At 36.9% G+C, this 26178-nt stretch overlaps 2 protein-coding genes across 21 annotated transcripts in view; one reads left to right on the top strand and one right to left on the bottom strand.

Annotated features, from left to right (window-relative positions):
* The window catches only part of LOC6645036, a 68845-nt gene extending 52174 nt beyond the window's left edge, over positions 1-16671 (bottom strand). For all 10 annotated transcript variants that reach the window (XM_047011702.1, XM_023177196.2, XM_023177194.2 and 7 more), the window contains exons 1-2: positions 16293-16671; positions 624-1003 (exon numbers count right to left, since the gene is read on the bottom strand). The gene's annotated coding sequence lies outside the window, so the exon portion shown is untranslated. The remainder of the gene's footprint in view (positions 1-623; positions 1004-16292) is intronic.
* A 684-nt stretch (positions 16672-17355) lies between these two features.
* LOC6645038 (serine/threonine-protein kinase mig-15) overlaps positions 17356-26178 on the top strand; it is a 42580-nt gene continuing 33757 nt past the window's right edge. For all 11 annotated transcript variants that reach the window (XM_047011727.1, XM_047011728.1, XM_047011732.1 and 8 more), the window contains exons 1-3: positions 17356-17541; positions 18255-18430; positions 25069-25134. In XM_047011727.1, the coding sequence (XP_046867683.1) occupies positions 18347-18430; positions 25069-25134 (150 nt within the window). In that variant the 5' untranslated portion in view covers positions 17356-17541; positions 18255-18346. The remainder of the gene's footprint in view (positions 17542-18254; positions 18431-25068; positions 25135-26178) is intronic.

Here is a 26178-nt window from a genome sequence, read left to right on the forward strand (position 1 = left end):
GTGCGTGTGCGTGTTGCACTTTACTTTAAAATTCTTAACGAAAGTTTTTTGTGAATAGAAAATTTCTTAAGCTACTTTGGAAACTTCGCCTTTTAGCTTGTGCTAAGTTTACCCTAAAGTTGGTCAGCTATTTCTATTCATCCATGTACGGAAACTAATTTTAAAGTAAAAATATACATTTCTAAAGTCGAAAAAGTAGCAAGGAAAAACTGAGGGCATTGATTTCATTCCACCAGCTCGTCATTTAGTCAATAACCTGTACGCACCATGTGACGACCAATCCTAAAATTGGCCTACCTTCTGAAATATGCTAGTTCAAATCATAGCCATTCACGAGCTGAACATATCCGAAATATTTCCAAACGTTTTTGAGACATCAGGCTGATCTCTTTTAACAGTATATTTTACATAAGTTAAGGATTGGATTTATGATCTATTCGATTTTCAAAACTTGTCACAACGGTTAAAGTAAATCCACCACTGAGGCCTTTTGAAGGTTTCTATTTATTATTTTGTGGACGGAAATTTCCCCTTTCAGTTTGTTCATTTAATCATGAATTCGTTATTAAATACAAATTAATTACTATATCACATGATAATATATGTATTATATGAAGTCTTACCGTTTTCTATTTAACGTTGAATTTTGAGCGAGTCTCAGTTGATGTTTCTTCTCACCGGAGAGTTTTGGTGCAGTTGTGAGTGAAGTTTCCCAATCACGCCTAAGAACAGGCCGCTGCAATCGTGTTGCTTGTTGTCATTACTGTGCAGTCGATGGAAAGCTGATAGAAAATTTTGACCCAGGGTTTTTTCTTCTGGTTGTTGTTGTTGTTGCCCTGCTGTATTTTGTTTTCGACTGGTGCTGCAATCGTCGTCGTCGTCGTCAATCAGTCAACAGCGAACCAATGTTGGGCTCAGCTGTATCAGCATTTTTCTTTCGTGTTTTTTCGTTGTCTTTTTTTCCTTCGCTATGTGCTTTTGCGCAAGATGAAAATGCAAATTTCTGCAAAACAAAAATACAAAAAAGCAAAACAAATGTTAAAAATTTTGCCTTTGGGAGAAGGGAAGAAGGAAGGTTTAGTTCATTGAACCGTAACGCAGAGAATTGCTACATTTTGTGGGCCTCTAAGGCATACAAAATTAGTTGGAAATTGGTGGAATAGGTAAAATGTGTTGCAAACGGAAGCAATTAGTTTTATTTGTTGAAGACGACAACAACAACAGCAACACTGACAGCAACCACCAACATCTAGACGGAGCTGGGTGAGCTTAATCGAGTGCGACCAGCAGACCGACAGCAAAACATACAGATTGGTGGCACAGGCGGAGAAAGTGCAACCAATTGATATACCAGCCATGTTTTTTTTTGGCCGCCAACGACTACTGGAATCCATCAGCATCATTAACAACTGTTTTCGGTTAGCCAACTCTTCCACCGCCCCCTTGGTAGTCAGTAGTAGTCAGTGGTCACCTGTCACACTACCTTAAAAAACAAAAAACCTAAACGTAGCGTCATCGTCGTCCCCCTTTTCCCTCTCTTACTCTTTTTACCAATTCTTTTTTGTTCATATGAAGCTCATAAATAATGCCAACTGAAACCGAAACCGTGACTGAGAAATCATTCAACGCCTGGTAATTGTCTAATTTATTATTATTTGTTGTACCAACAATTTCACTTGGGTATGCCTTTGGCCGATTGTATGGGGTCTTAGCTTGGTCTGAGCTTTGCAGTCAGTAATATGGTGGGAGTATTTTCACTTGGGATAGGTCTTAAAGAATCTAAGATGTTTAATTGAGCGAGAAAGCAAAAAGCACTACAAAAGAAAGTCAAGTGGTTGTATATTGGTATAGGTCGCTAATTCTCAATGAATAATAATCGTAAAGATTATAAATTGGTTGATTTAGTATGCCTTCTAATCATTCTCAAAATTTACGCAAATATGCAAATATATATTTTCAGTCCTAATTAATTGCTGTCTCTTTACGTCACATAAAAATGCAATTAAAAACAATTTAGCGATACCTAACCTCAATTATTTACAACCTAACCCTGTTACGCCTTCAGTATATAGAACTAGTTAACACTTCTTAAGATTGTCGGTTGTAGTTAAACGCTACAATTAAAAGAAAAAAGGTATACTTTATTATTTTGTGTATTTTTTGTGCTCTTCTTCAACATTCAGTCAATCATTCCACCCACAATCATTCCGAATTCCACTCTTTTGCCACTTGTTTTATTACTCTATTTGACTGGAGGTAGGTAGGAAGCAGTGTTGTACCTCAAAAACTGTCTTTATATGGCCTAAAACCCGCATCCCCATATGAAGTCCAACCAATTTCAGCGATTACATTGGCAAAACTGCTCATCTTTTGCCTAACCAAAAAAGGTTATAAGAAAAATGTTGTTTACTTTGCGGCCCTGCTTGTTCGCTGGTCGTCGTCGTCTTCGTAGTCATATCAATCCAACTTATGATGCCATAAAAAGTCAAGCTAAGCATGAAGAAAAAGGAAGAACCACACAGCAAACACCTGACCTGATATAGTCTGTCTTTTAGCTGTAATAAAACTTCAACATGACATAAAGAACCTTCAATTTAATTTACAAGATTCAGTTTACATAAAAGCTTCAAGTTACACGTTTCTAGGTGTGTACGTTTTCTTTTTCTGCCAAAGATTTGTGGGTAAAAAAGTAAACCTGATTACTCTAAGGTCGACCGACTGCCGCTCTCCTCATTATGAGAGACAATCATCTTATAATTATATTGAAACGCGTTATGATTTATAAACCATCTCATAATCATAATCATCACCATCAAATTGATAATCATCTTTAGCCGCAATCCACAATATCGAACAAACCGTTACACGATCGACGACAACGACAACGCGCTTATGGCAAATCAAGTTTAAGTCAGCCAGGCCGGCAATTTCAATCCCAATAACCTTGATTAACTAATGATTATTGAGAGCTTTTGGCGCAACTGCGATAGAAAGAAATCTTGATTGATTGTAATAGAATGCGCCTTCTTTTTCTTTGACAGATTCTAATGACAAGTTATTACCACTTTCCAGTAAGAGAAACTCAGAGCGACTCAGACTTGTCTCTCTAAATGTCAACAGGAAGTTAGTTTTTTGTTCATCTAGAGCTAAAATCAATTAGAAACTGCCATTTAAAGCTAATCAGATCAACACTAGTCAAAAGACAAACAAATTTATTTATTTCCAGTAAGATATATATACATTGTTTTGTTCGATTTATCGGTCAATAGAGAATAGATCACTGCCGGCACTCTCACCTGGGAAATGGACAAAGGAAAACACTAACTAACTTGTGAGAAAAAGGGCAAAAAAGGGATTGTGAGAGACACAGAAAACGAGTTTGGAATATTATATAGAAAATATCAGGTGCAATGACTTTTATTTTTATTTTTCTTATCCACCAATTGTTTACCTAGAGTATAGAAAAAAGTTAGCGAGGTTCGTTCTCTTCTGCTTTTTTTTTAGCATTAAATTTAGAATTTACAATTGTCTTTGTTTTTGGCATCTAAATTTGATGCGAATTATATTTTCTGTAAATGCATTGTAAATTTTTCACACATATCTTTTATGGCTGATCAACATGCATACACCCACATACATATACACATGCACATTTGTGGGGTGGAATGCTTTTTAGACATCTATAGAATATATATATTGCACCTTTTTCTTGGCATTTACTCTAGCTCTTCGTGTATACATATACATATGTACATATATGTAGGTATTATTTGTATATACTAATCTAAGCCATTTTTAATCCCATTCACGTAACATTAACCGAACTTGGCTAACTGCAATTAGACATTTATTGCACTGTAAACACCATATAGAGAGAGAGAGAGAGAGAGAGAGAGAGAGAGTAAAATTATGATCATAAATTACCAAAGCGCGTTGTACCATGTAAGTGTTGGACTAAGTGGTGCAACGAACGAGGCGAGCTGAGAGGGAGGCAGGTGGTGCAGGTTGGTGGTGCATTTATCTTTATACATATATTTTTAATTGCAGGTAAATAATACTCTCTTGGACGTTTTTAGGTTAACAAAAGAAGTGGAAAAAAAACACACACACACAAATGAATGATAATGCAATTGGGAATGGGAATTGAAATTGAAATTTGCCATGGGAAGTAATTATTAATATAATTCAATTCAACTGTAACTGTAACAAAAGAAGAAGAAATAATACATTTTTGAACAGAAATTCAATTTCCATCGATTTCAAAATCTTCTTAAGCAACTTTTCATTTTTGATCGGACTTTTCCATTTAGGACTTTTAGCCATAATTGCTTTACGTCAAGGTTTTCTATTGCATATTCACAGACAGTTTGCACTTTTACATAAAATGTAAAAGAAAAAATTTGATTTATGTGTGGCCCATATCGGTGATAAGATATTTCTACTATTCAAATTGTATTTGTTTTATACATACATATATATTGACATTGTTGATTCATTGAAAAAATCACGCGCCTTATCAATAGATAAGACCAAAATGTACTTAATATATTTATTTCAATAAACAATTTCCCGTCTTAATCAAAAATGAAGTAAGTAAGTCGTCTCGCCGACTTAGGTATACCATACACCAGTAAAGCAAATATTTCAACTTTATTAAACAAATGCATTTTCACATGCTTTTTACAAGCATATCTTAGTATCTCGCTCACTCAATCATACGAGCACCCTAGCGCCCCCACCAGCCAACGGCCAACTCTGGCCTTATGGAAAAACGTTTATATGCATAACTCGACTGTTTTTTGTCCGATTTTAATCAAATTTGGTATTTTGCTAGATATTAGTATTAAATTTAAGTGTGCCAAATTTGATTGCATAAGGTAAAAAAATACGGGAGATAATCAAGTTTTTCAAATTACGGGGGCGGAAAAGGGCGTGGCAAAATTTTTACACATACAAAATGTGTGCATTTACTAGGCGAATATACATACCAAATATGGTGTCTCTAGCTGGAATAGTTTTGGAGATAAACGCTTTTTTTAAATTGTGGGGGCGGAAAGGGGCGTGGCAAAAATTTGAAATAAACTTGATCACTCTACATACTACACGAGTCTACATACCAAATTTGGTGGCTCTAGCTCTTACAGTCTCCGAGATCTAGGTGTTCATACGGACAGACGGACAGACGGACAGACGGACGGACGGACAGACGGACAGACGGACAGACGGACAGACGGACGGACAGACGGACATGGCTAGATCGACTCGGTTGTTGATCCTGATCAAGAATATATATACTTTGTGGGGTCGGAGATGCTTCCTTCTGCCTGTTACATACATTTTGGCGACTTTAATATACCATTTCACCCTATGGGTGTATGGTATAATTAACTAAATCCACTTTTTGCCTTAAGTAATCAATCATGATATATCGAAAGAGAGCGAGAGTTTCAGCACCTTCCTGTGTCTCACTCTCTATCTCGTTTTGTCGAATTGCAATCAATGAAAATCAATGTAAACAAGTTTACACACAGCTGCTGCACAGAGAGAGAGTTAATGAAATGTTTTCGGCCAATATTTGTTCAATATCAATTTTGCATAATAAATGATTGCTTTGGAGAAACAAAAAAAGAAAGGAGAAAAGCTAAGAAAAACTGCCCCAGCTGGCCCTGCTGACTATTTGTTTGTCTGTCTGTCTATTGATATATTGTATGGCAATGAACTTGACACTAATAGGGTTTCCTTCTAGCCCCGTGGGGTCTAACTTCTTGCATGACTGAGTAGGCTCAGTAGAGAGAGAGAGAGACTAAAGAAGCATTTTCTCAGGGGCAGCAGGCGGCCAACTGCAATTTAAGAATCTTTAATTAACCAGTATGAGCAACAGAGACACCAACTAACAGAAAGGAGTTGTCCAGTCTAAGCTGACCATAATGACACACAAGAAAAGGCGATTGGCCTTAGACGGATTTCACTAGAAACAGCAACAGGAACTGAACATCATGGATGGCCAACAGTCCAGCAGGTTGGATCGGACCAACAAACAAGTCAGAGTGACAGGATTGAAATCAACCCTTAAACCTAATAGATGGAGCACTAGAGCTTAATTATGTGTCAAAATATTGGATTGAAACAAGTTTGAAGATTTAAACAAGTGTTTTTTCAGGGCATTTTGTTTACACTTATAATTAAAACTTTTGCAATGCTCTCTGCAAGGCCACCGACTTGTTTTTACCGCGTACTTTTATTTATAGACCTTACATAAACTTCACTTAACCTAATCTAAGCGTACTTAACCTTTTCTAATCAATTATATATTGCCTTAACTAAGTAAACGTAACTGAACCTTTAGTTCTCCTCAATGTTGATATGTTCTTTGACCTTTCACATATTGCAGGGTATGCAAAGTTGGCAAGCAAAAACAAAAAAAAAGGTCGACTCTCCTCTCTCCACCCTCACCACAGTCTCGCTGGCGACTCCCTTTCTCTGCCTTTCCTCCTCCGCCCACTTCAGCGAGCTCTCACGTTTGACAAATGACGACAAATGCGAGTCAGACATTTGGTCGCCTTTGCCCTACTAGTACCCCGCCCCCCCAGCAAGCGCGACCAAATGAAAGCGAAAAAACCAACTTAAAAGAAAGGGAAATAAAGAAAGAGAGAAGAAAAAAAAAGCAAGATCATGGCGAGAGCGTGACAATGTCAACAAAAAAAAGCCCGTTAAAGCGTGGCCATTGGAATTTAACGCTTTTGGCCCATAACAACAACAACAATAATAATAATAATAATAACAATAATCAAGAGCATCGCAGAGGAGGGCAACAAAACACAACTTGTTATATGTGACAAATTGTGAACACACGAACATTTTCAATATATATGTAATTCGTCATGTAGAAAAGTCAGAGAGATTCCACAATAATAGATATTTCGATTTGTACTTACATCTTGTAAGATGCGGAAGTTGTAATGACACGAAACCAAAAACTAGTACTAGTAAAGAATTTGTACAGATAAGACTTGATTTAAGCATCTCTCATTTGAATTTAAGCATAGAATATTATTAAAAACAAACCATGCACTTTAAGGCATTTGTCAGTAATGTAAAGTTAACTTGCGAACAGAGACTTCAAGGCGAAACCGTGGAAAAACTTTTCTCTAAAAACTTACTTTGCCCCTTCCGGTCCGGTCTATTGTGAAGGAGTAACTTCTTTTGAAAAGCTTTTTTTTTTCTTTCTTTTGAAAATAATAAAAATGAAAAATTGAGTCTAGTTGAATAATAAAACTTTCAAATCGTTTTCAACTGGGGTAAATTTATCCGATTTAGAAATGCAAAAATACTGAATAAGCTTAAGCAAAGGACAGCAGAGATTCTCTCGTCATCAAACATCACTCATTCATTCATTCATACTCTTTATCTCCATTTGCAGAAAACATTTAGACGTTTTACCTTCAGAAATCTATATCCTTCAAACTTTATAGCTTGATATTTGAACTTTTATGGTTTTTTACCGAAGCGAGAAAAGGCTTGGCGAAAATTCGTTTACATTTCTTATATTTGCATTGCGCTTGCATCTCACTCTCTCCCTCTCTCTTTTTCTACTATTTTTCCTTTCTCTTTCTTGTTTCGACAAAAGCAAACAACTGAAACCCCAAACGAAATCCGCTTAGAGTGCAAACTGTTGCCAATTGCCAACTTTGCCCCTTTTTCCTCATTGTCGACTCACTCCAACCAACCACATCACTCCATGCCAGGGCCAACACCAACGCCACTGCCACTTCTCTCTCTCTCTCTCTCTGTATCTCTGCCTCTTTCTTGAAAGGCAAGTCAAGTGCAGCAGTTAAACATTTGAGACATGCAAATGCAGTTGAAGGTTTTGTAATACCCTGTAATCAGTAGCATTTGATTTAGCATCATGTAATTAACCCTAGGCAAATCTTGACACAAGTCAAGTGCAATGACTTAAAAATATTACCGCAAGTATTCGATTCTATCCAAAAAAAAAAATAAACATGAGGTATCTAAATGGACGATGCTTTTTTGGCCTGCCTGGAGATATCGACTAGTTGTTGTTATTGTTGCTTGCATTGTTCTATAGACATAGCCTTGACAGCCTTCAGCTTTCCTCCTCTCGCCTCCCACCAGCTCCCCCGCACTGTCAGCCGAAAGCAATTGCAGCATTTTTTTGTCTTATGCAATTCACATGATAGTCACGCTGTCTGTGAGATTTCGCTAGTCTCCCTCTCCCTCTCTCTCTCTCTCTGTCTCTCTTATCAGCCGCATCAACTGCTCTAGCACAGGCATTAAAAATCAATTTTCGCTTTGCGAAATGCATCACTAATTACCTCAATGATTAGCTATTAACAATCTCTCAAGTGTGCGTTTCAATTTCGTCTCAGTCTGTCTTATCATCAGCGACAAACTGGCTGGATTTTCGTTTTGTATGTGAACTATGAGCCACATTCTTGCTCATCATTATCATCATTCCCAATCTCTATCATCATCATCATTATCTTCTATTCGTCATCGTTTAATCGCTTCTTTGTGAATAAATTTGATTTATTTAAGTTGATTTTGTTTCTTTTTTATTATTATTTTTTTTTAATGACCAACCATTCAACACATTTGTTTGTTTTGTTTGTTTTCTTTGTATTCATTTTGTTTTTAATTGATTTTTCTTTTTTTGTATGCCAAAATTTGTTGACTTCCATAAATAAAAAAATATATATACCTACATATATATCAAAAATGTGCAATAAATTTTGTTATTCCACTGAATTAAATAGAATTTGTTTTATTAAATAAACAGCGTATTGAGAAGTGGCGAACAAGTGAAAGTTAATAATAATAACAATTATCAATACATAGTGAAAAATTTATGAAACAATTTCGTCACATCGGCTATGGCGAGGTTAATATACACTTGTTAGTATTTTGAAACGTTAATATCAAATATTTAATCAGATGCATGTTAAATGAGGACAAAAATGATTTTTCTTGCTCGCCAACAAATACAAGGTGGCGCAAAAGGAGTCATCCGGGCCAAAAGAAGTCACCCGATGTTGTTTGGCTCTGATTTTTTTTTTTATAAAAAACTTTGATTCTGTTTTTAAATTATGTTTATTTAAACATTGAGAAATTTATTGGCCAAATAAACATAAGTTTTTTTTATTTGGAAAAAATGAGAGCCAAACAACATCGGATGACTTCTTTTGGCCCGGATGACTTCTTTTGCGCCACCTTGTATAAGGTTTTCGAAAATATTGTTCCAATTTCTGATTTGAATCGATCTTCACTGAATTAGGTTAACTTATAACTTTGTAACGATAAATTACATCTAAATGCATCATTGATCAAAAGTTGCACAATGAATTAACCTTACCATCCTCCCTTACAGCCCCTTACCACCTCTGCAAACGTCCCTGAACTAAACCCCCTAATATTTATTCTGTGTATGTATTTTTGGGAGTATTGCGACCTTGGACATTGGATAATACTCATATTGGTAACAACAATTGGAATCTATTGTCAATTTGTGTGTGATTAGCCTCGTGTGTTTCTTCTCTTTCGTTTTGTGTTTGCTTTTCTTCTCGAACGTTTCTTTTGAAATCGGAATTCCATTTGTGGTGATATCAATAGTTATTTTCTTATGATAATCCTTTCTTCAAAGAAACCACATATAGATACATAGACGAATAGCTAATCCAACAAGCTAAACGTCGGTCATATATAGTGCCATCTTTTTTTTTATTGAAAAATATTTCCTATTTAATGCCAAACCATGGTTTCCTTTCTTTCAGTCAGTCAGTTGGCACATTCCTGTCACATCCCATTCAGAAAAGTGTCGTGTGTCAAAGAGAACACCAACAACAACAACGACGAGGAACGAACCTAGAGGCAAAAATTATTGATTTATGGCACACGCGTTCCTGTTGGTTCGTTCGTTTGGTCGTCCCGTCAACATCACCGACTGTCATTGTCAAGAGATAAAGTGCCAAAGCAGAAGCTAAACCCAAAGCAAGAAGCGTGAAGTTTCGAGTCTGAGCTTCAGACGGAGAAGAGACGACTCTGAGTGCTGCACCCAGGCAGGCAGGCAGGCAGGACAAAAGGCAAAAGGCGTGACAACTACAACAGCAAAATAAGACGAAGACGCGGAAGAAAGGAGGCAATGCAAAGTTGACTCAACCTTAAGAACACACACACACATACTTACACACAGTTCACACTTAGTCTTGGTCTTGGTCTTTGGTTATGGTTTTCGGCTTTGGTCTTACTGTACTTTTTCTCTACTTTTTTTTTTTTTTTGCACTGAAGCTGCACTGCAATTCGCAAAGAATAACGCAAAATGCAACCCTTAGAAAGTTCCCTTAAAAAGGAGGAAACAAAAAGAAAGAGAAAGAGTGAGAAGAGAATGAACAAAACTCCGGTAAATGTAATGCAAAAGCAAATTGGAAAATGAAACTCACAATTGTCTTTCGCTTTTTAAGTCTTATTCATATTCCCAAAAATCCTAGTACCAAAGAAATTCATCAAAGTATTTCTTGTTCAGATTAGATACCTATATGAAGGTTAGGAATGTTTGATTTTAATTTCTCTGGTCTCTGCAAATCTGATAGCCATTAGGATTGGAAAGGGTTTGAATATGGGTTGGGTCTATATATTAAAAGTTGTACGTTGCCTATTCAATCTGTAGCGAACTTCTTGTATTTAAAACAGTCTTTAGTACTCCAGAAAAAACTTTGAATATTTAGTGTACTCCTTGCTTTTGAATGATATGAAAAATCATTCATTCATATGTTTTCGTCCCAAAATTTTATTGAAATGAATACACATTGAATATGAGTACACAGAATAACTGGAGTTTTGACTCGTATTTATGCAATGTTTCGGCAGACTAGATTAGAAAAGGCAGGAGGTCTCACTGAACCCAGGACCTCAAAATATATTCTAGGCTGAGAAAACTCTGTGGGTCTCATAATGGGATAAAGCCAACTGTATGAATAATAAATCAACTTTAGGAACATAATATTCACGAATGTTTGTTCTATCTTCAGACTTGAATTAACTTTAAAATAAAGACTATTTTTCATCTGCAACATTTTAAGAGGTAGAGACTACTATTGGCCTTAGCCCTTGAAAGTTCTCCCCTTTTTTAAATAGCCTTAAATCCCCCGCCCGCCCGCACACGTGGGGAGAGACCACACACATGAGTGCATCGAGCAGAGAGAGCATTTTGAAATAAAGCTAATAAATGAGCCAAGTCTAACCTAAAAATATTGACAGGTAGACACATTTTTTTGTAGCTTCCTCTTCTTCTTTTCCTTGTTAATGTAGTCAATTTACAAATTAGACCTAATTTGTGGTCAGGACCTGGAAAATGGGGTCAACCTGTGTGTGTGTGTGTGGGCCTGGCCTCTCCCTCTTAGGAGGATGGGGAAAGCCCAGCCTAATTTTTTGTTTGGGGCTGGGCATGTTTTTATATAGCCTTCTTTTTTTTTTGGTTTTTGAAGGGTATCAAATGAAACATACAACGCGGAAACATTTTTAATTAGCTGGTAAAGTGGCTTAGGCTAAATCTTATGCAATAATTTTCAAGAGGCGTGGCAAGACATGCGATTCCATTCTATGAAAATTCTCCCATTTAATTCTTACACAATTTCTAGCATCACATCAGACAAGAGACAATGGAAAGGGGGAGGAGGAGCGGCAGAAGGGTTAAAAAGCAGCACTCGTTAGACAAATGTATGTTAATGTTATGGCTGGTGTGGGAGGGGGGAGTACGGGGTTTGGACATTCGCTCGATTTGCTTGCCCAACCCACCAGCAACCAGCAAACCACCTAACATGTTACCATGTGGCAACCACGAAACTGAAAGCTTTTGCTGCATGTTTCAAGTTGTTTCTGCACGGCGTTCACATTTCACATTGGACACACAAGTGGAGACACACACACGAAGTGCCCCCAAGTGGCTTAAATAGTGGTGGCAAGTGGGGAAAGGGGGGTCGATTATGCCACTGCAGCTGCTAAGCATTTGTGCCTGGGCCAAAAGTTCAGTTCAATGAACCATAAATTAGATTGATATTAGTTAAACTATTTAAATCTTAATAAATTTTGACTTATTCTTTGAAACTTTTTGCTTAAGTTAGCTAATAGAGTTTTATTTTTTTTTTACTTTGACATTGTAAAATGTAATTTGAAGTTCACTGAACCCACGTCCCAAGGGCCGGGACTAACTTTGCCTGCGCCGAAGTTTGTATACCCTTGCAAGTTTTTTTGTTCCTCCACCATAACCGATTAGCCTTCAATATGAAATGATTTCGCTTAAGAATGATCTTCGGCCTAAAGAACGACCGCCATTTTATGTCTATATGACAGCTATATGATATAGTTAACCGATTTTGATCAAAGTTGGCATAGTCATTTTCAACTCTGTAGCTTAAACGTTCCAAGAGAAGTTTGCGTTGATCCAGACGAACGGACGAAACTCGTCAAGAATATATACGCATAGTCGGAAATGCTTTAAAAATACCGTTTATACCGTTTTTGCAAGGGTATAAAAAGACAAAATGGTCCACAAATGGTCCGTCACCCATTCGAAGCGTGTGTGTGTGTGTGTGTGTGTGTGTGTGTGTGTGCGTGAGTGAGTGTGTGTGTGTGTGCGTGAGTGAGTGTCTGTTTGTTAGCCTTAACCAAATGATTACTTTTCCTTAAGGCAATCAAATCAAACCAAAAGTGATGAAGTCCTCCCTCCCCCCTAGTCCCACCACATGATCATCATGATTTTGATCAGCAGCCAAAGCTACATACCATATATAGTCTTAACGATATATATATACATACATACATACATACATATATCGAAAACCAAGAGTAAATGCGACATTCGGCTTACCCATTCGAAAATCAAATGAAACGAAACGAAATCGAAACACAATTCGCGTCGTGCGCCAAAAGTCAACTATTACCTCTAAAAGGGGTTTGCAGGGGATATAAGAGTGGAAGGTGGAGGGGTAGGGGGAGTTAAAGAAACTAGATTTTGGGTTGCTCTTAACTCGCGTGGGTTTTTCTGCAAAATATTTATTTTTTTGTTTCTGTTGTTGTTTTGGTTTTGGTTGATTGCCTAAGAAACATTTTCCACGATTCAGAAAAAAAAATTTATAAATAAAACCAACAAATCAACATAACTTTTAAATAATCATTTGCATATTAAAAAATTAACATTTAACCAATAAATTGCAGTGATTAGGTTTCATTAATTATGTATAATTAATACAGTAATTAAGCGTAGGCAAGAAAGTCAACCACAAATTTAAAGTCACAAATTAATAAACATTAAATACAAAATTTTCAAAAAATACAAGTTTTTATATAGACTGTATGTATACCTAGCGATTTTTTATGGTTTTCCAAATAATTCTCAAGTAATTTTTTCACAGAGATCAGTTAATGTATGTGAATCTCTCGACATTTCAACAATCAGAACAACTTTATAACAAATAAAGCTTCTACGTAAGTGAACAAAAAAAGAGTTGTTCACTAAACAGAACTTTTAAATCTGATCAATCAAAAGAACAAGTGAAGATGTTAAGCAAAATAAACAATGTTTATCCAAAACTATTACACATTACTATAATAAAATCTGTTTGGTTTTAACATTTCACATAATTAATTTAATAGATTTTCATTGAGATCTGCTAAAGCAGCTTTAAACACTTTATATACCCTTGCGATCCGATCAAAGCAAACTCCTTTTCGGGTTGTATATCTTGAATTAAGCCGTGACTTTTATAAATAACTCTTTGTCGCGATTGTCGTATAAATTAATATTTGTCAGTTTAATATAGCGTAATTTTAGATCATTTTAATTACAGTCGAGTCTCGATAATTCGAAATGGCAAGAAAGCACATTTTTTACGAATTACAGAGGTTTCCGATTTACCGGGTTTTCCATTCCAACGAAGTTTTTTCAAGTGACCAGCAGTTTCTTACGAAATATTGAGGTTTTCAATACGAATTATCAAGTCTCGACTGTAGATGTAACAGCTGAAAGACTTTTGATATAAAATTTGTTCAATTTCTTAAAAAGCTGTGTTCGAAGATCAAAGATCATGTTCTATGCTAGTCACTATCTAAAATTCTTTTCGATGATTGGACTTTTTAGAGGGTATTAATATGTTTCCCTTTCGTTGTTTCATTACTCCCTCCTCGTTCTCCTCCTCTTACTCCTTCTTCATCTTGTTGTGGTCGCTTTCTGAGAGAGTGAAATGACTTCAAGCGCAACTGTTTCGACAAGAACAAAGAACAAAACAGAACAGCACGAAGAACGAAGAATAAGATGGCAAAGATGAGGGGGAGGAGTTGGAAAAGAAAAGAAAAGAAAGAAATGCAAAAAAGAAGATTGAAACAGCTTGAAATTAAATATGCTTGGTAAACGAGAATTCCGCAAACTAAAAATAAACGAAAAGGAGAAACAAAAAAATGGGCAGCACGCGATGTATACGAAAAAGCATATACGACAACAAAAAAGCAAAAGCAAAACAAAAGAGGGTGAAATTGTATACAACAACAAAGTCCGCAAAGTGGATGTGGAAAATGCAAGGAAAACCGGAAAACCAAGGAAATGCATTGCAGTTGCATTATTTGCATACGCACAACAAATAAGAATAAGAGAGCGAAAGGAAGAGGGAGACAAAAGACATGAGAAACTTACTACTTACCAAAAGTTTCTTGGACCTGGGTTATCTTTAAGTTAATGGCCGCAGATGTCGAGATATTTGCCAAGACTACGACTAACGGTAATAGCACGACAGGAGGGTTAGTAAAACCGTAAATCCCGTGCTCATATAAATTATTGGACTATTCATTGACGAATTGATCGCTAAGCTTGAGTTTGTACATTTGGCCAAGCAATATAAGAGTTCATTTATAATTTCTGTTAAATCTAATTAGAATTTAAGTGACTAATAGTTCTAGTTCTCCCAGGGCGGCATTAGTGTTGTAATGAGTTCTATGAAGAATGTTGAAGATTAGATTTACGGAATCGATATAATTTTCTTATTATTCAAGCATTAGCAAAAAATCCAATAAGTCTGATTGGTCTTATTTAAATTCGACAAAAAGAAACATCCAGGAACGAACAAACAACAACAACAACCAAAGTCATTTGCCTTTTATTGTTTTGCTATCTTACTCTCTTTTCCGCTTTGGCTATCTCTCATTGAGAGAGTTGCTGCTGCAGACGCGCCGATCAACGGTTCTTCTCTGCACCTACACACACAAATACATACACATACAGAGGGACACAAGCAAAGACAAGGACAGCAAAATGAAACCAGTTATTAACACAAAAAAAAAAAAAAACCAACAACAAAAAGGAACCTTTTGCACGAATTAACTGTTAATGCAGGTTTATGGCCAGGTGCTGCTACGACTGCTCTACTGCTGTCTGAGGCTGCGGCTGGTCCAGCTGTTGGCCAATTTTTTCGTGATTTCGCTCTGCAACCCATAAAAAAACAACAACAGCAGCAACGGCTACAAAAATGTTGATAGAAATATGCGAAATGCATAAAGGAAAATGTACGGCGGCGGCTTCTGCGCAGTTAGAGGGAGAAAACCGACAAACAACAACACACCCCGCCCTGCTGACCCCCTTCCCCTACACGCATACACACTCTCTTTCAATCCCTCTCGTTCTAATAAGGAAGAAGCACAACAACACAACGCCAACAACACAAAAATGCCGCTACTTTACAACAACAACAATCAAAAGGAATAAAATTGATTAAATTTTACTGTTATTGCGTATTTCTATGTGTACATGTATGTACATACAGATGAAGAAAATCTGTTCTCCACCCCATCACCCCTCTGCGAAACAGTATTCAATTTTTGCATCTATGTATATGTATGTATATATATATATGTATGTATGTGCTTCTCTGTCTCGCTCCTGTTTCTAGTTATGTTTTTGTGTGTGTACTTGCAACTCCGGCGCAGCTTCACTATACTACCTTGTTTTTTTTCCTTTTCTTTTTTTTTGTCTGTTTTTTTTTTTATAAACTTCTTTGCGCAAAAGGAGTGGCGTCCAGGATATCTTTCTACACCCGCACACACACACACTAACACACAGATGGATATACACAAATATAAGCGTATATGTATATGTATTTAGATAAAAAGAGCTTCGTCGGCGTTTTGTTTTAAAATTTTCATTTTCCGGCTCAGATTGTGTTTGTTTTTTTTTTTTTTTTTTTACCAATTTTTTTACTGTTAGATCATTGGCAATTTGTTAATAGTTTTACCTTATTAACGGCTGCTGAATGCACAGAATCAAAATTGCTTGTTTTCCATTTATTGCGAAGCAATTACCAAATTCAGTGTGTACTTTATCACAAAACTAAAAAAAAAGGGAATTTCTTTTCTTTTCCGTTTACGAAACGGGCGCGCGGATCCACCGTTCAAAGCAGCGATAATGAACAAAATATCTGCCACTCGCTTCACTTTTCGTTTCCTTCGGGTTTTCCCCTCCAATTTGAGCGCGCACTGCTTTGCTTTTTGTTTATTGCATTGCACAAATTAGTTTAGTTTATGCAAATCGGCAAAAAAAAAAATCAGACAAAAAAAACCAATTCCGTTCGACGAAGCGCGCACACGTCCCTCCAACTCGAAAACAAAAACAACAATAACAGCAAAGGAAAAGTGTTACCAGCTCGAGAATGTATGAAAATGGTGAAACGGAAAAAGTGTTACCAGCTCCACACATTTTTAAAAAATCCATAACCGCTCAACGTTTGTTCAAACTTTGCAGCATCGAACCGTTAAGTGCAACATCGAACCGTTGAGTGCAACTTTGAGTCGTTGAGAGCAATTTCGAACTAATTGAGTGCGACTCCGACCCGATTTGAAGAAATCGATAACTTAAGAGGCGGGAAACTTGAATTGAAAGCCAGCTTAATATTTTCTGATTAAATTTAGTGAATCGTTCGATTATGTTGCCGGGTGTATAAAAAAGAAATAAAGCTAAAAAATGAGATCACAAAATCTAGCAGTTTTGATAATGTTAAAAAATGCTAAAAAACTAGTGAATAATTTATTTAAAAACATATTAAGTTTGACACAACGGAGTCAAATCCATGTTTGCAAATAGTTTTCATTGTTCAGAGTAAATTTAAATGTTCTACTCATGAGACTTTTTTGTGTTCGTTAAAATCGGAAAGTTTGTGGATTAGTTTCAATTGCATGTTTACTGGGTTACGTGTATTTTTTTCGCATCTTGAGGCGTTTTTTCAGGGTTTCAACAGCTGGTCACACTGTCATAAAATTTTCACGCTTTCAAGACCTGGTAACACTCATTTTGCTGTTATTGTTGTTTTTGTTTTCGAGTTGGAGGGACGTGTGCGCGCTTCGTCGAACGGAATTGGTTTTTTTTGTCTGATTTTTTTTTTGCCGATTTGCATAAACTACAACAAAAGATAAGAAAAGAAAACAATCAAGTCTGGTGCTTAAATTGTGCAATGCAATAAATGAAACCCGAAGCTGTGCGCGCCTAAAGTATGTAAAAAAATAAAGAAATAAAAATTAAAAAGAAAAAGAAGAAAAGAAGCGAGTGGCAGATTTTTTTTCTTCTGCTTCTCTGTCTACCTACACAAACATACCGAGAGAGTGTGACAGAGAAAGGAGATAGAAAAGGAGAGAGATAAACGTAGATGTGTGTATATAAGAAAATGGAATCAAGTGTTTAAACAAAATCCAAAAGATTTAAAATCCATGCAGGAAAATTAAATTTCGACCGATTTTCGAGTGTGAATTGTTTATAAGCAAAGCTAAAAATCTACAAAAAACTAAGAGCCCTGCCGCGCCCCGCTCTAACACACACACACACACACACGCACGCACTCTCGCAACGAAACAAAAATCTCATTCACTCACACACACACACACACATGGGCACAAAGCAAATCACAGAGTGTGTGAGCTTGATAGAGAGAGAGTGAGAGAGGGAGTTCTTTTTTCCGTTTCAAAAGAGAAATGTTTAATAGCAACAATTTGTTTTGTTAATTGCAATGCTGACAAAAAAGAAAAACGAAAAATTCGAATAGAGAGATATTAGAAAAATAAAACTTTCAGAATTTGCTTGTAAACTCTCACTCACTTTAGATGAGGATCCATGTGTGTGCGTGTGTGTGTGTGTACGTACGAGTATTTAATTTTTTTTTGTTATATTTTTTGTTTGTTGTTTTTTAATAATTTGTTGTTGTGTGAAGTAGCAGCAGCAGCAGCAGTCGCCGCCAACAAACCGACAACACCAGCAGCAGCAGCAGCGGTAGAATAAAACAACAAAAAATAGCAAATCAAAATGGCGCATCAACAGCAGCAGCAACAACAACTGGCTACATCTGTGAATTGTTCATTGGATGATATCGATTTGACAGCTCTAAAAGTAAGTTTCGTTTAACCATATCCATTGTAAGCCCGACTAAACAATATCACCTTCCCTTTCCCACCAACATAAACTCTCTCTCTCTCTCTCTATTTTTTTTTTTTTTTTTTTTTTTTATATCAATTTTCAGTGTGTTTAGTAAGCTCATTAACGTTTGTTACCCCCTTCCTCACCATCAATCAAGCTAGCTCCCTTCCCCTTTCCCCTCCCCCCTCCTATCTTTTTGCCTCACCCATTTCCTTTTAGGTGTGGTCTATGTGCCGCTTCTTAATAATTATAGTAAATGTTATTAAATGTTATAATAAAGAAAAAGGAAGGAAAGCGATTTCACTCCCTGCAAGTGTGTGAGAGAGAGAGAGTAGGAAAATATTCTCAGCTGTTTCGTTTAACGGTTTATGTCAAGATTGCCAAAATGCATTTTTGTTGCCATTTTTGTTGTTGCCTTTTATGTTTTTGTTTTATTTTGTTTTCCATGACAACTCTGTTAACATAACACAACATAACATATAACGGTGAACATTGTCATCGTCTGCCAACCTCACCCACTCATGCGCTCGCTCGCATTTTATCTCTCCCTTTCATTCACTTACTCTCTTTCTCTCTCTTTCCATCTCGCACACCCACCACTTACCGGCCGGTGTCATTTTGGCTTTGGCCAAGCTTTTGGTTTTTTCTTTCTTCTTTTTTTTTTGTGTTTTCTCAATGAATTCTTCCATCTCATACGCATCCCATGCCGCATGCGTTTTGTTTGCCTGCTGCCGTTGCCGCCTTTCTCTTTCACCCAAAAAACATTCACCGCAAAAACACAAAAATACAAGTAAAATTCACCACGCATAGCCCCACATTGGGCGCCTGCCTGCTTTTGCGCACACCACGCATGTGTGTGTGTGTGTGTGTGTGTGTGTGTGTGTGTGTGGGGTGGTGGTGGTGCTGCTGCTGCTCTTGGGTTGTCGCCTCTCATAGTCTCGTCAAGCGACGACGTTGTCGACCAAGAAAAAGACGAGACAAAAACGAGACAAGAATGAAAATTGTTTAGTTTACTTTATTAAAAGGCAACAGCAGCAGCAGAAACATGCCCATGCATCCATCCATGTATGTATGTATATATGTATATGTGTGTGTATACAGGCCCCAATGAACACAGTGGGTCAGAAGTCCCTGTTTTTATATTTGCGAATTTCAATCATGTTTTTTGTTCCAAGAAAAAACATTTGTTTGAAAGGTTCCTTTTTCTATTGGTTAAACGATTTATTCGGTTTTTTTTTTTTTTTTTTTTTTTTACTGTAACATTTAAATGACACAGAAGTTCTGGTCCACTGTGCCGTCTTGTCGGGATGATGATGAGGATGAGATGAAGCAAAATGGCAGGGCATGCCAGCGAGTAGGCGTTTGACCTGTCTGAGCGTGTCGACTTTTAAAGGTCATTAAACAATGCGAATAAACCAAATATAGAAAAGATGAAAAGAAAAGAAAAAAAAAGAAAATCAACAACACTTCCATACATACATACATATACATACATATATAAAAGGTCAGAGTCCTTAACGCTTCAACTTGGGCGACGGCGAGCGACCTCATTTCCACCTCCCAGCTCTCGCCCATCCCCGCCCCTTCACCAACTCATCCTCTCCATTTCTCTTCCTCTTTCTATATGATAAGCACACTGATACTTTTTTTTCAAAGATATTTGTTGGCTAAGATATGGATTCGACTGAAATGCGATCTACATATGTATGTATGTATGTATTTGTGTGTCGATTCTTATAGAGAATACGGCTTATCTTGCACTATGTATAATTACATATTTTCCATTTAATCATTGAGAGGACATTCCATGTACTCAACAATTGTAAAGAGTATCTGTAAAGTCGTTACACCGGAACTTTTTCTTTTTTGTTTTATTGAACTTTTAATGCAGTTTCTTAGAGAGATAGTTAGTGAGAGAGATAGTTAGAGATAAAGGCCACTGCCTCCATTCTCTCTCTCTCTCTCTGTCTGTCTGTCTGTATGTCTTGCTTTGTGTATTTATTTTAATCAACATTTATTGCATTTCGGTTTGGTTGCGATAAAAACGCGTTCGCCCACATTTGCTTTGTCGTCCGTCTCCTTTACCCCATTCCCCTAGCCGCTTGCACCGTCTCGGCCTCTGTGTCTGTTTCTGTCTTTGTCCCTCAAACTGTCTTCTGGGGGCAGTTGGGAAAATAAAAAATGCACATATGTTTGGAGTTTTTCATTTTTGTGGGTTAAATCAACACACACACACACACAGTCTCCGGTCCGGGAAAATACACACTTATCCAATCATATGCATACCGAGCATTCTAAAAATTGTTGTTTTATTTTGCCTTTTGGTCAGAGAGTTGTCGGTCAGGAAATTCCCTAAATGAATTGAAATTGCATTTTCGTAATATTCTCAAAATATCCCAAAACGTTTTTATGGCCCAAAAGAGACATCTGTGCTAAAGAGAGAGAAAGAGAGGGCTAGGCTAGAGGCTAATTAGGTTATTTATACCAAACAAAAACAAAAACATTAAGTAGGCAAATACACTAAATCTTGAAGATAGTATAAAACAGAGTTCTAAGGAATACTCATTCGGAAGTGGGAGAGGGGAGTATCATTTAACTGTTAATCGAATAGGTGTTAAAAAGAACCCATAATCAATTTGAAAGGTGTGTAGGAACTTATGAAATCGTGCAAGGTCGTATATTTTATGGATGATGCTGTTGATTATGATGATAGTCGTGTTAAATTTGTATAATATAATCTGATATATGGCATTCCACTAATTTGAATTGGTCACACCGAAGAAACCCACACACCACACACACTCAAACACAAATTAGCCAATCAAATCGCCCCTCCTCCCCCCTCTAGACAGACAAGAGTTCCACTTCACTTCAATCCACTCGACACACTCCACTCCACCTAGGTATGCAAAAAAAAACTACAGCTAAATGGGCGTTTCAATATATACATACATACATATGTCTATATATATATATATATATATATATTTGTATATACTTATGTATGCAGTCAGTCCTGTTTAACCAATCTGCTGCTCCTCCATCTCCTTCACCTTTTTCTTCTTCTTTTGCTGGCTTTATTTTTTATGGATTTGCTTACAAACTGGGCCAAGCCTTTGGCTTCTCAGAGAGAGAGACAGACAGAGAGAGAGAGAAAGAGAGTTTGCTTATGCCTTGCAGTAAATTTTTGCGCTTTTAGACCGACCAAGTAACCAAACAACCAACGAAACAACCAGCAAGCCAAGCAACAACAACAACAACAATAATAATAATACATAGTAAAACTAAACAAAAACAAGAGAAAAATCCAGTTTTGCTAGCAAACTGTAATAATAATGAAGCAACTAAACCATGAGACAGACGACAAAGCACAGGCAGGCAACAGAGACAACAGCCTCTTCTACCTACAGTGAAAATTCGCTTATACACTACTCAAAAAATGACAATCTTGTACAACTTACAGTTCTGGATTTACAAAATGAGAGCAGTTTGTGGGTAGAATCCTCCAGTTTTTTTTCAATCCAATCCAATCCAAGTATAGAAAGTATGACATAAGGGCAGTGTTTGTGTTTTATTCTCTTTTTGAATCCGGTGTGTCACTTGAAAATTAGGTACATCACGCTCTATCTTTAAACTCTTCGTTATACACCTTTTTTTTGAACCTTGGTCATAGGTCCCGTCCAATTTACAAACATTTCCATGGGAATATATGACAATTTTTTACTATTCGCAATGGAAAAATTCCGCTAGGCTTTATCTATTTACTATACAAGGAAATATTAAGGAATAACTAAACTAACTAAGCTAATATACATATTTCTTTAAATTTAAACATTAAAATTACTTGTTATGGTAGAAAAATGTTTAGTTTTGAGCAGACCCAAAAAATCGTGTGTTTGGGATATCTCTCTTTTTGGAGCGAAAAAAAAACGTTAGAATGAAGATAAGTTTCCATTTTGCGCCCTTGTTAGATGTTATTAGGGAGTATTTACTGTATGTATAGAGTTGCCGCCTTAGAGTTGGTCCGTCCGTCAAGCTCTTGCGCCGCTGCGGCCTCCAACGAGTTGTTTAGTTTGAGTTTTAGTTGTACCCGTTTGGACAAATACAAACAATAACAACAACAACAACATAGACAAACAAAGGCAAATGGTCGCGGGGGTAAGAAATGACAGTGGAGAGAGAGAGAGAGAGGGCTAGTGTGGCGTTGGGGCACATGTGGCAGCAGCTGTAGCATAGCATAGAAGAGCCTGTGTCTATATGTGTGTGTGTGTGTGTGTGATAACTGTAACCAAAAGTTAAAAACTAAAGCTATCTTTTGCTGACCAGAACTTTTCTAGTAACGGGTTGAGGAGTATATATATACATATATGCCGCTAGTGTGCACTACCCTAACTATATCTCTCTCTGTCTCTCTTTCTCTTTGTGTCTCTCGCTTTGCCAGTTAGTAGTGACATTTCATGCCGTTTACTTTTCTATTTTGCTTAACATGTCAACACTAATGAGTCATGCGAAGTGGTGAGCCCAGAGGTGAAGGAGGAGGAGGCAGTCAGCCGAAGTGGTTGGCTGCTGTTTGGGTTCTTGTTGTTGTTGTGCATTTTTAATTGATTTCGTTTTTACAACCGTTGAAGTAATCACCCATAAATAGCAGTAATTGCCGTTGCACTCCCAAAAAAACAGAAAAAAGACCTGCAAATGCTCGTTGCTCCCACTCACTTATTCACTCTCTCCCGTCTTCACATGCCCTGTAATTTTACTGAAGGTATATAGATTCAAACATATGTATGTATATACCTACATACATATGTACATACATATATGTAAATAGATGTTAAATTATGTGAGGTTTCTGTAAAGAATTTTATGAGCTTAGTTTAAAAGGGAATTCAATTTTGTTGCAGGGTATCTCAAAGTCGTGGCCCAACTGTGGATGTGTGTGTGTGTGTATTCCCTTTGCATGTGTTTGACACACTTTGATGGCGGTGACTGTAATAATGGTGGTGGGGGGGTTGGGTGGTTAGGGAGAAGATGAGGAAGAGGGTGTTAGGCAGCCATAAATCTACTTAAAGCGGCTTCCTTACTTTATATGCCCTGCACTGCATTTTTTTTCAATAGGGGCGGGGGTTTTCATTTTGTTGTTGATTTGTCTTTTGCTTTCTAATTCCCAATTTTGGCCAAGTGTGAAAAAACGCCCTTTTGTGTGTATCTATGGAGGTTAAAGGAATCCTGGTAACTAAAGGTTCCATTTACTTTACGGAAGACTAAAACATACATATAACCCTCTGAATGAAATGAAATACTCTACAACCTCTCGACCTAATCAATTGCTTTATGCCATCTAATCTATGAGGTTTCATCGGGATTCCCTTTGCTGCTATGTTGGATGGTAAGATAGAGAGAGAGGGCGTTATCGTCATCGATAACCTTCCTATGTATCATCATAGCACTGAGCTTTGCGATAAACAATTTAACAGGAGACAAACTGTTAATGATAAAATAGTTTTCTTTTAAAAAGACCTTTTCTCCAACCTACAAAGTTCCCTTCTATAAGCTACAACATCTATCTATCTCTTCTTTCCCTTTCAATTTCGACAGTTTTTTCGTTTCCGCCTAATCGTTAGAAATCTTATCAGTTTTAGATTGCAACCACAAATTCTTAGTTTTATCCCCTAAATCCCCAAAACAAAACTCCACTTGTATGTCTTCAATCACTCACCTCATTCCCTTTGGTGGCGGCAATGTGTTATGTGTGTATGTTTACCTTGTCATGTAGAGTGAATTTAGAGCACTAACTGCTCTTGGCTTAACCCTTCCACTCATCCATCCATCCATCTCTCCATAGTCATCGGAGAAATAGGCGCATTTAAATTCGACTTCTACAACTCGTCGCGTTCCCTCTCTTCACCTGCGCCTTCCCCCTGCTACGTCATTGTGAACTGTCAAAAAAGTCAGTCAGTTACCTGTTGAAAATATTCTTGTTCTTGTTATTTTAATTGGCATTTCTCTCTCGCTCTCGTTACCTACCTACCCATTCCAGCTTCTCCTTTTACTCCAATAAAAATAGAAAGCATTGTTTTTAACTACTACTACTACTACTCTGCCCTCCATTTTCCCTCCCTCCTCTTTTGGTGTATAGTTTTTCCTTTGGGCCCTCTCGTGTCACGTCACTTTGGTTGGTCGTCGTGAGTTGCGTGTCAATGAACTCTCCTTTCTCACAACTCGCATGCAATTTGTATGGCTTTGGGCATTCGATGTGAGAGAATCATCGTTCGTCGTTGTGTTGTATATTGGAATTTCGGTTTGAAGATTAGTGCCAGGCAGGCTGAAGGTGGAGATGGAATTTTGGGTGGAGATGGAGACGACGACGACTGGAACGATGGGGATTTTATTTTGTTGCTTTATTTTTAACATTCTGCCTGCCTTATTTGTATTATTCATAATTTGTTGTTTACGTAAACAAACAAACAAACAAGGAGAGCCAAGTTAAGTGGCGGCACAGTGCCTCGACATCTTAAGGAACCTTTTTTTTTTGTTGGTTTGTTTTGTTTTCGTTTTTGATCATCCTGATGGGCGTTGTCTAATTTGTTTTTACTTTCTTCTCTTCTTTTTTACAGGATCCAGCTGGAATCTTTGAGCTAATCGAAGTTGTGGGCAATGGCACTTATGGTCAAGTCTATAAGGTAAGTAATATAATCTTACATATAAGAAACGTAAAAACTGAATTCACGGATCTAGTTTCTAGACCTCTTAAGTCTAAGTTAAGTCATTTGAGTTGAGAGTTTTAGACAACGAACATTCATGTAAATTACAAAAGAATTACAAAGAGTTCATATGTTCTCCATCGAGTTAAGGCAAAGTCTTATCCTTTTTACGTTATAAAATATAAAATACTAGAAATCTGTATCCATATATGCCTATGTATTGTTTACGGCTTTTCGAATTACTGGGGAATGATGATATACCTTGGAAAACTTTTTTCAGGGTATCGTTGATTGGTCTGGTATTGGTAGGGTATCAAGTTTGTTGAACTTTCTTTCTATGGTAAAAACTTGCACAAAATTGGAAATGGAAATTATTCATTTTTGGTTCCAGAGCAATAAACTTCCAACGAGAGACCGAAAGACTCTTGGAGTCATTTATCCCTCTCGCTCTCTCTCGCACTCTTTATAATTAGCAATCATTAGAGTTTTATGCTTGAATGCGTCGACTTTTTTTTTTGCATATATATATATATAAGTATATATGTACATATATATACAACACTTAAATGTATCTCGAGAAAACAAGCTGCTGCTTCTGCTGCTGCGTCATCTTTCTTTAGTTTTTAGTTGTTTGGTGTTGTTGTAGTTGTTGTTGGACTAGTTTAATTAGTTTAAAACAGATTCGCCGCTATGTTGTAGGTATCTCTCAAAAACTATGACTACTTCTCACACATTAACACATTTCTTTTCTCTATCTTTCTCTCTCTCACACACGCACACACTTAAGTGTGTGTTACAACAACAATCATCATCATAATAATCAAACCACAAAAAGAAGAAAAACAAAAAACAATGCCTAGACTTTGTATTTTCAAAAATTATAAGTTTCAAAGAATCAAGAAAAATCAAGGAATGAACGTAGTGTTGAGTAGATGAGGGAAGGCAAGGGGGTGGTGGTTAGAAGGGCGGCGGACAGGCGACGAGGCGAATAAAACAAAAAATGCAGCAGGCGAACTGTAGCGT

This window comes from Drosophila willistoni (genome assembly GCF_018902025.1).
Source record: "Drosophila willistoni isolate 14030-0811.24 chromosome XR unlocalized genomic scaffold, UCI_dwil_1.1 Seg105, whole genome shotgun sequence".
Classification (NCBI taxonomy): domain Eukaryota; kingdom Metazoa; phylum Arthropoda; class Insecta; order Diptera; family Drosophilidae; genus Drosophila; species Drosophila willistoni.